At 31.5% G+C, this 10,932-nt stretch overlaps 1 protein-coding gene across 1 annotated transcript; it reads left to right on the plus strand.

Moving 5' to 3' along the window:
• The first annotated feature begins 292 nt into the window (after window positions 1-292).
• Window positions 293-10,509, plus strand: LOC127736197 (TM2 domain-containing protein 3-like). The gene is made up of 5 exons (XM_052246791.1): window positions 293-413; window positions 5,612-5,850; window positions 7,372-7,534; window positions 8,837-8,912; window positions 10,309-10,509. Exons 1-5 carry the CDS (start codon window positions 326-328, stop codon window positions 10,472-10,474), a joined length of 732 nt encoding a protein of 243 aa, XP_052102751.1. The 5' UTR covers window positions 293-325; the 3' UTR covers window positions 10,475-10,509.
• The last annotated feature ends 423 nt before the right edge of the window (window positions 10,510-10,932 follow it).

Here is a 10,932-nt window from a genome sequence, read left to right on the forward strand (position 1 = left end):
ATCAACGTCAAATTGTTGGAAAAAGGTAAAACATCAGAAAATCACTGACGAAATTCATTAATTGATCTTAATTATGTCATTAAAAGATAAAATATGATCAATGTCCTCAATTTCGGTCTTGTCCAATATAATACAAATACTTATAATGCAACGGGATACTTTTTGATGTATTGCTACGAGTCGACACAGGAATCAAAAATTAAAATAGCCTTCCCAAGACTTCACATCATGATTCAGGTATATTAGTCCGCAATAAAGACGTTTCATTCTCCGAAATCGTTCCGACTTCTAATCATTCTAACAGGAAGTAAACAATGAAAGACAAATGAACAACTTCATATTTTCTATTTATTTAGTTATTTTACTCTTGATTCATTCGTCATGCGTAATTTCTTCAAACGATAATGTAAATGGTATGAAAATCTTGAATTTAAATATTTTTTTGTTGTCATATACGATTGAGAATTGCCTGGTAGATGAGTCCTTTAATCATGAATAATTCACCAAATAAGTTACTATGTGTCTCACAAATGAGGCATTTTTCCTAGATCCACATTTGATTCTTAAAATTGACCTTAATCAGAAAAATGCAACACCTTTTCCAAAAGATGAATAGTCCTCAATACATACATAAAATTGAGAATTGAAACGGGGAATGTGTCAAAGACTGAAAGAGACAACAATCCGACCAAAGAGCAGAAAACAGCCCAAGGCCACCAATGGGTTTTCAACAAAGCAAGAAAATGATAGAGGCGGGCTTCAGCTGGCCCCTAAACAAAAATGTATACTAGTTTCTTCGAAAATGGATGTCACACTCAACTCTGAAACATATGAATGAACCAAAATTAAAAAAAACATACAAGACTAACAAAGGCCAGAGGTTCCTGACTTGGGAAAGGCACACAAATGCGGCGGGGTTAAACTTGTTTTTTGAGATCTCAACCCTCCCCTATACCTCTAGCCAATGTAGAATAAACAAACACACACGGGTACAAGTCAATCGGCACCTAAATGAAAAGTAAAATCGGTACCTGGTGAACCTTTTTAAAGTCACTTCAGCATTTTGGTTAGTCAATTATAACTTTTATTTTTATTATTTGTGGTATGGAGAGAATAGTTTTTTTGTTTAATTTTATATACATTATACATAATTTTGGGAAAAACTTACAATTTCAGAGGTTAATTAAAAAGATACATTTCGTACATCTTTATAAAAATTCAGCACATGAAATTAAGCAGTTTTAGAATACACAATAAAAAAATAATCAGTTGGTTTGCTGTTTGAAATACTCTCACTATTTTATTAATAATGTTAAAACAAATTCATTCATTGTATTTTTTTTTTATTAATATAAAAGGAATAACATTGGCACCAATTTTGTATGTTTACTAACAATGTGCAGTCGTCATGAAATAGAAGTTCTTTTATAATATAAGTTCCAATAGGAACAGATATTATGACATTGTATATAACAAAGTTTCAATTGGAACTTCTGTTATGCTTGACAAAAATATACTGACAACTGAGTGAAAATATTATTAAAAAAAAATGGAGACATTTGATTTTTATGGGGGAGGGGGGGCTAGGATGAAATTTGAAAAAAAAATAGACAGGACAGGAGTTTTGAGTAAAAAAAAAGGCAGGATGAGACACTTGCAAAAAAAAAAGTCAGGACGACAATTTAGGTAAAAAAAAGTCAGGACCAAATAGAGTGAAAAATAAAAAGGCAGGACAGAGATTACAGCTTAAAAAAAAATGCAGGACAAAATTTTTCGACCTAGCCCCCCATAAAAATCAAATGGTAGCTCCCTTACTTGCAACACATAATGTTAATCATGGGCACTGAAATAACTACCTTGGGTGCCAAATTAACCATGTCCCAATTTGACTAGGTGCCGAATTGACTATACCAGGAGCCAATTTGACCAGATGCCGATTTAACCAGGTGCCAAAGTGACTAGAATTCACACACAGCAATACACACAGTAAAACTCAGTTTAAAGGAAGTCTGAGTCGATGTTAGAATAGGTAACAGAAGAAACTTAAGCAAAATGACAATGATCAACATAAATTAACAAAAGACTACATTTTGTACTAGCAGTTACTGATATGCCAGCTCCAGATTTCAATTAAACTGATTGAAAGATTATGTCTTCATCATATGAAAATCAAGCACAATCCCTCCCATTAGGGGTTTAGTATCATACCATCATAAAATATACCATAAGAACATAACCGGTATCATGCCAACAACTGGTTTTAGAATAAATGTGTTTATCTGATGCAAAGACCCTATGAGTGAATCAATATTAATTCCAAAAGATGCCATCTTTAATGACCTGACAACAGTATTGTAACTATATCCCTTCTGAATAAGTCTGTTTAAAGGTTTGGTTAGCTTTTGAGGTGAATGACGACATTTTTGTGCTTTGTATAGAAAATTACCATAAAAGATGGGATGTGAAATACCTGAACGTAAAAGATGTCTGCATGTTGATTTATATTGAAGAATGATGTCCTTGTACCGATGATAACATTTAGTAAATGTTTTGACAAGTTTGTGATGTTTGATTTCTTTGCCAGATTTATTTTATTGATATTACCTGGGACTATTACGCTAACATATAGATATTACTCCATGACTTTGTTCTTCAATTCACAACAGTGGCATGGTTGTCAGTTTGCAAAGAATTCCGCTTAAACCAGTGCTATGGGCTGTCTAAAACTAGCAGTAAAGTGAGAGTTTTTGCTCTGTGTTGCAGGCCTCACTGTGCTTTGAGATGAAGAACAGCAATAAAAGAGCTGTTCCTTTGCTTTTTGTGTGTTCTTTTTTCTGTACATATACTGATTTTGTGTCATGGATGGATACCCCATATCTTTTCTTTTCTATTACATGCAGCCTTTATTGGGTTTTCAGCTACATGTATTATAGAAGTTTCAATCAACACAATAAGAGCAATAGTTATTTCCCTTCTGTCACCATGTTGAAGGTTTAAGTGTGCAAATTCCTTCATAAATCATTCAAATTGTTGTACTGACCGCTAGACTGTCAAAAAAAGGTTTTTTCTGAAAATTTGTTATTTCTTTAAGCCTTGCTTAATTCATCACTACGATCTAGTTAGGATCCCTTATCAGACTTGCGTGTATTGCATGTTTCAATTTGTTAGTCAAATAAGAAAATCAACCATTTATCCATCCAAAATGGCAGCCAAGGGAAATAACTCAAACTCAAATTACGTCATTTTGAAAATGATCTATTGGGATGTCAAAAATTTACATTCACATCTACTTAGTGTTGGATCAGTGTTCTCCCCAGGCCCTTAAAGGACCGCGGGCCCGCGATGTATAATTTTTTACCGTGGTGGTATCGTTCTTACCGCGATGTATAATTTTTCTCCGTGGTGCTAAAATTTTCAGTTAAAAAATCGTAAATCGGTAAAGTTTGAAACAACTTGTTAAATCTTTTCCGTGCGGTATAAAATTCCAGGTGAAATTTGACCAGTTCAAACCAGTTCAACACAGATTGTTTACACCACGTGATCGATTTACCTTATGAGGTTAACCTTGTTGATTGGATTTAATCGATGTAATTAACACTTGTAACATGATTCTTGTGTGTTTTAATTAAGAGTTCATAACTTTATGATCACAGATAACTATTTTATGGCTTCACTCTCCACCCTAGATGACCTGTGACAAGTCGGCAAATACTTTGTACACAAACAGTGTCTTGACCCGATAGGAACATTTTTTGTACCTCATAATGGTGGCTCATTACGTATAATGGACAACTATACATTTCCCAATTCTTATATTATAGTATTATATGTCTCTGATTAAACCATGGCCAATATTATCTTTAATTATGACATTGTTATTGCATGAAAGTCGGGTTTCAAACTGTCTGTACATATCACATGACCCAGTTAGTTCACATAGAATATTCAAGTTTATTTACAATTAATTGCAATCTATTATATTTTATAAATAAAATGCATGACTGTACCTTCAAACTGGATATCTATATCCATAATTAATGAATAACAGAAGTAATCTTGCAAATTTTATCCATAAGCACATGTTAAATCTATTTATATCTACTTCCTGTCATTTAGGCGGGAAAATAGGGAGACTTAGTTGTTGACATTGAATATGGTTACTTATAGATCTATAGACCAAAGATAAATTTATAGATTTAGGAATTCTTTTTAAATGGTTCATGACAAATAAAGATTTAGATTTTAGGGCAGTATTAAGTCTGTATCTATGTTTGATTATCACCAAAGACAAGGAAGGTTAATATTTACATGAAATCTATGGCAAAATGTTCTAAAATTTATGAAAAATTTCTTTTTATTAAAATCTAAGATAGAAACTGGTTCAAATAATAAAACAATATTTGCAATTGTTCTTGTTAATTTTATATCTTCTTATGACAGGAATCCTTTCACATACAACAACTTTTTTCTAGAAACTAGAAAGTTTTTTAAATTGAACATTTTTGTTCTCTTTTGAATGATATTTTATTTTTATTGATTTTGGATTTTATAAAAGATTTAATTTCTTTAAATTCAGATGAATATTTTATTATGAATCATAATTTATTTATTTTACAAAAATATTAAAGTATACAAACTGTTTTTTTTTATTTACTTCTTTTTTACCAATAATTTTCTGAATCAATGTCTACATAACACAGTACCACAGTGTTAAAACAAAACAAGAGACATGAAAACTACAGTAACTAGAGCTAAGCGATGCGACGCAACACAACTGATTGCATGAAATATTTCACTAAGAAGTCCACACGCGTTACCCTGGTGCTATCCAAAAATCCTGGGGAGAACACTGTGGATTACAAAATAAAAAAAACAATTTTACTTTATGTCAGAGGGAGCTCTTTTAACACACTGATATATACCTCCTACAGTATTGTTTTTTTATTACATTTTGAAAAAGGATTGACACTGATGAAGGCCATTTGTTGTTCAGAAATATTTGTTAATATGATTTCATTACATCATATCTTTCTTTTAATCTAAAATCTTGACATATCATATTTCCTTGATATTTACAATTTATTAATAATAAATAATATATATATATATATATATATATATATATATATATAAACATTTGTCAAATTTTATTTAAAAAAAAAATTATTTGTGAAATAACCAGGTTATTACATGTATCATAACATAATAATTTTTAAAACAAAACCATCTAGGGTCTACCATCATGCATGTATAAACTATATCTTCTTATGCCAATAAATTTGCTTTCACTGCTCTCAAAAGTCACTCTTTAAATCATTGTTCCATGTTTATTTCCTCTTAAATTTAGAAATGTAATGGTATGTGCTGTAGTTAAAAGTACATGTTCAGTAATTTAATGATAGTGTGCAATTTGTAAGCATCATTCATTATCATGATTATTTTCATTACCACTGATCATTACATGACTGATGACTACATGTACCAAGCCTACCAAATTTGCACCTTGAATAATTCAAAAAAAGGAAAAAAAACAACACAAGTGACTAATCAGAAGATGTTTAAGCTAAAATATAAAGCAAATGGTTTTCATTTTTCAAAATATACATTGTAGGTCAAGGGTCAACACCAACTGTTGGCAAAGAAGTAACTTCACCATCTTATGACGTCAACAGTACAACTAGTTCTACAACAACGTCATTAGCTCCAGAGTTTAATGTAAGATGTCCTGACAATGTACAATGTTACAAATTAGGTGGAGAATGTATCAACTGTAAATACAACAAACATTGCTTCTATGGGAAACCTAATGAAACATCGGAATGTCAAGTTAAAGAAGATATTAAGTGTATAGTAAGTAAAGTGCTATCAAATTGAGTAAGTTGATAATCAGTTTTGATGTTGATTATGATTCACTATGAAAAATAGATATTTGGAGTGGATATTACAAAACGTAGTCACTGAAAGGAATAAGTTCAATAAATAGTTCTATTTCACTTTCTTATGTGTCTTTTCATCAACTTGAAACATTTTTATACAACCGCAAAAAATTCGTATATTGGTATCACGTCGTCGTCAGCGTCGTCCGAAGACATTTGGTTTCTGGACAATAACTTTAGTAAATGTGAATAGAAATCTATGAAATTTAAACACAAGGTTTATAACCACAAAAGGAAGGTCGGGATTGATCTTGGGGGTTATAGTCCTAACAGTTTAGGAATTAGGGGCCAAAAAGGGACCCAAATAAGCATTTTTCTAGTTTCCAGACAATAACTTGTGGAACGGTGAATGGATCTCTCTGAAATTATACCACAAGTTTCCATACCACAAGAGATGGTTAGGATTGGCTTTGAGGGTTATGGCTCAAACCGTTTAGGAATTAGGGGCAAAAAAGAGAAAAAAAACAAGACTTTCCTGGTTAATGGACAATTAAAAAAAAGTACAATGTTATGTTTGGATTACCTCCCTTACACTGCTTTTAAATTATGTATAAAGAAATGTTGTATTGTCTTGAGGTGATTAGCTGTCAATTTATTTTTGGAAGTTACTATTGAAAAATGCTGATTAAGGAATATTAATTTTAGCTATGGTTATGTATGTCATTTTTCAATTTTAAGACTCTTATGATGTATTTAAATGGGTAATTATGGTTGCAAACTCCATTGGAAATTTGAATTGAGATTATGACCATATCTTAGGGAAAGATTTTTTTTTTACAAAAAAAAAAGGGGGGGGGGTCAATTTGCAAGCAACAGCATAGTGTATTGTACAAAAGCAAAAAAGAAAGGGGGGGGGGGGGGAAATAGTTTTTTTTTTGGGGGGGGGGGAGGTCAATTCGCAACAGCATAGTGCATTGCACAAAAGCAAAAAATTGAATTTAAATCAAATCATATAACCAATTCTAAGTTCTTTGACTACAGTTATTCTGTGTCAGAAACCTATTATGTGTACATGTCAAATATTTAATAACAATCCAAATTCAGACCTGTATCAAGCGCGAATATTGTGTCCATTTTTGCCCCAACTGTTCAGGGTTGGACCTCTGAGGTCCTATCCAGCTGCACTCGGCAAAGCAATTTATTTTTCTTCAAACTGTAGACTTCCTATTTTCGGGGCCAACTATGGCCCATACCGAGATTACTCCTTTCAGAATCACCAATATCACAATGAAAAAAGATGTTAAACAGTCTAAACTTAAAAGTCCTTTGTGAAGACTGCGGATAATATTCAAATTATTTATTTGGAATGTAGTTTTGTCTTTTCAAAGAGTTTTACAGACAAAGGGGGAAATGTAAGAAACCTTTGATATTTAAAGTATACTGTAGATTGATATCATGAATATTCTATGATCTAGTCTCAATTATTCCATTGTAGGGTCAGAGAAAATTTAATAGGACTCATGAATGTAAATACTGTTACCAGCTGGATAAATCTAATTACTCATGTGATACAACAAATGCCTCGTGTCAAGTTATAAATGGACAAATACAGAAATATATAGCACAATGTACAGTAAAAGACAATGTTTTGTGTCTAGGTAGGTAGAACAAGAAATACAATCTTTAGCCAGACTGAAGTGCCTCATGTCAAGTTATAAATGGACAAATACAGAAATATATAGCACAATGTACAGTAAAGCACAATGTTTTGTATCTAGGTAGGTTATGAACAGATATATCATGTTATGGAGGGGTATTTGTAAAAAATACCAGTTAAGGGACTGTAAAATTTCCCGAGCCGCTAGGCACAAGAAATTAATACAGAAGGAATTTTAAGCATGGTGCAGGATAGCAACTGGAGTCGGTTTCACAAAAAACTTACAACTAAGATTGATCGTAAGTATACTGAATTGTTCATGACTTACGGCAAATCTTAGTCGTAAGTTTTTTTGTGAAACCAACACCTGGAATTGCAGAGATCCAATTTTAATTTAAAAGTGAAGTCTATCATGATGTTGAATTTTCTGCATTGAAGCAAAGCTTATATATTGCTTAGTATAGATCAATATGGTAAAAGAACTTTCTAATACAACAAACCTTTATACTCAATTTAATTTATAAATCTAAGTTAAAGATAAAAAAAAATTTGTGGTGATGCTGAGAAACTCACTGGTGAATGAGTAAAATCATGGGTGGAGGACCTCAACTTAATACATTTATAACTTAATACTCTCTGTTTAATGTACATTAAGTGGTTTCATCAGTCATCTGAATTCAACATCTACATACAGGTAAGACAACAATTAGCATTAAAAGGATTCCAAAGTATATGAACAGAAGGAAGTCACATGGGGTTGGCCTTCTACGATGAGTAGGAGGTCTTTTATCATTTCCTAAAAAATTGTACAAGCATCTCGTATAAGTATCATCATTATTTAGAAAAATATAAAAGTTACCAAAATGGGGCTATTGAAATCATAAATCAATTATTATAATATAAAGACAGTACCATGACTTGTCACTAGAAGAACAAAGACAAATACGCAGCCAACAATCAACAAAATGATAAATAGAAAATCAAAGATTGTGCAATTCAAATCCTGACATTTCTTTGCTTTCTAGGAAGTTAAAAGACACTTGTACTGGTTATTTCATCCTTTCAGCACCTTGATTGGAGTTCAAAATGTGATAATGGCATTATACATTGGGTCTACTAGTATGTAGTAGAGTTTGTCTGTTACTTGCCAAGTCTCTGTTTTACCACAGGCACTCCACTGACCACACACAATTGTTTAAATGTATAGCAATAGATGTTAAGTTCTAGTAAGAAAAAAAAATTATCTATTAGAGATTCATTAATTACCTTATAATGTTAATCAACTAATCTTTAATTTCCTTAGGACAAAGAACATTCCTGAAGAACTTGCCATGTAATTGGACCAGTGGATATAAATGGTCAACAGCACTCATTTTAAGGTACTAGTTAGTTTAAACAATATTTTATTCAAATAAATTGAATTGGATTGGGCAACAGGCAAATCCTATGTGAGCCCTGATATGTTGTAATAGCAGAACTACAAGATGCAGTATCGTATTGGATACAGTTTACTCTCAGTCTCTAACTCAATTGACTCGAAATATCGTAGAAGTCCAAATTTTCCCACAATCCCAAACTTTGTTCTATATTTTTCAACTCCTGATGAGTTGAAATTGAATGAGTCAAATCTTCAGTTGTCTCGAACCAAATTTACATCCCAAGGTTAACAAATCATTTAAATTGCTATAGTTATCTCAAACCAATACACATATGCTAAAACATGACATCAGGGATTTAAAAAAAGAGATTTTTTGACAATACACCATTTCTGGTCATTGACGACTGTATTGATTATGACATTCTTTTCCACGAGTGTTTACCATAGATGATCTTTGATCACTAAAATGAATAATTAATGATACATGATTGTTAGAGATTATGAAAAATTATTTAAAATGTTTTATAATCAATGAATCGTTATTATTTATTATTAAGAATGGTTGTGCATACAGTGAGGATTAAGTCAGCACCATAACTCAAAACTACTAAATCAATGTCTTTAATCTCATATTCTCTAGCGGAAAAAATCAACAACAAAAAAAAGAAAAGGAAAAGAAATCTAAATTTTTCTCAAATCTCTTGTATTTGAGAATGAACAACTTTGTCAACTTAAAATCAAATATATCAAAAGTATTTGTGAAACAGTGTCAAAAATTGTTTTCTCAGCTAAAAACCACAGGAAAAATTGTAACAGTAAAAAGTAACGAGACAAAAAACATAAACCATATAATTTATATGTTATGATAATAAAAGACCATTACATACAGATACATTGATATAAATCTGTATTGGAGACTACATTACATTGATATTAATCTGTATTGGAGACTACATTACATTGATATTAATCTGTATTGGAGACTACATTACATTGATATTAATCTGTATTGGAGACTACATTTTCTCCCACTATACCAAATATCCTTACCTGAAAGAGAATTCCATCAAAATGATATCTTAGATGTCAGATATATTTTATTCTTTCTCCAAATTTTTGTTTTGTTCTGTCTAAGTATACTGTATATAGCCGGTGCTATGGGCTGTCTTAAACTTGTAGTGAGGTGAGAGTTTTTTACTCCGTGTTGAGGTCTCACTATGACTTTGAGATGAAGAACAGCAATACAAGCCCTGTTCCTTTGCTTATTGTGTTTTTTTTTGCTTTGCATGTACTGATTTTGTGTCATGGATGGATACCCCATATCCTTTGTTTTTCTATTATATATATTACATAAAGTGGAAATAAAGCATATAATCAATTCTGCTTTTTCATTTTAGCATAACACTTGGTGGATTTGGTGTTGATAGATTCTATTTAGGCCTTTGGAAGGAAGGAATAGGTAAACTGTTCAGTTTTGGAGGACTTGGTGTTTGGACTTTAGTAGATGTTATTTTAATAGCAATTGGATATGTTGGGCCATCCGATGGATCATTGTACATATAATATCATTTCACTTTTTTATTAAAATATCTTTTTTTACACAGAATTGTTTGCGTTGCTGCTTTTAAAAACCATCTTGAATGATCAGATTACCTTCCTGAAGGTGTTAATGTGCCATAATGAAAATATATTGATGTTGTCACATGTCTAGAATTGGTAGTTTTTATTCTCATTTATAACATACCTTATTATAGAATTCTATTGATAAATTTAGAAATTATTAAGATACTAAAGGTTCCAACTCCTTCAGTTGATCTTTGATGAATGTTGACGTAGACCCAAGGTCTTATTTTGTATTTACACCCTTGACTTATTAGTAATCAATTGGTCATTGAAGTTACAGATTCTTTAACATAACAAACTAAAAAAATTGTCCCCTGGTTTGACTTTGCATTTCTGTTCTTCAGGACTGACACTTTGGTTTTGATATTTTTCTTAATTTAATGTATAACTGACTGATT

The sequence above is a fragment of the Mytilus californianus genome, unplaced genomic scaffold (genome assembly GCF_021869535.1).
Source record: "Mytilus californianus isolate M0D057914Y unplaced genomic scaffold, xbMytCali1.0.p SCAF_3, whole genome shotgun sequence".
Lineage (NCBI taxonomy): Eukaryota > Metazoa > Mollusca > Bivalvia > Mytilida > Mytilidae > Mytilus > Mytilus californianus.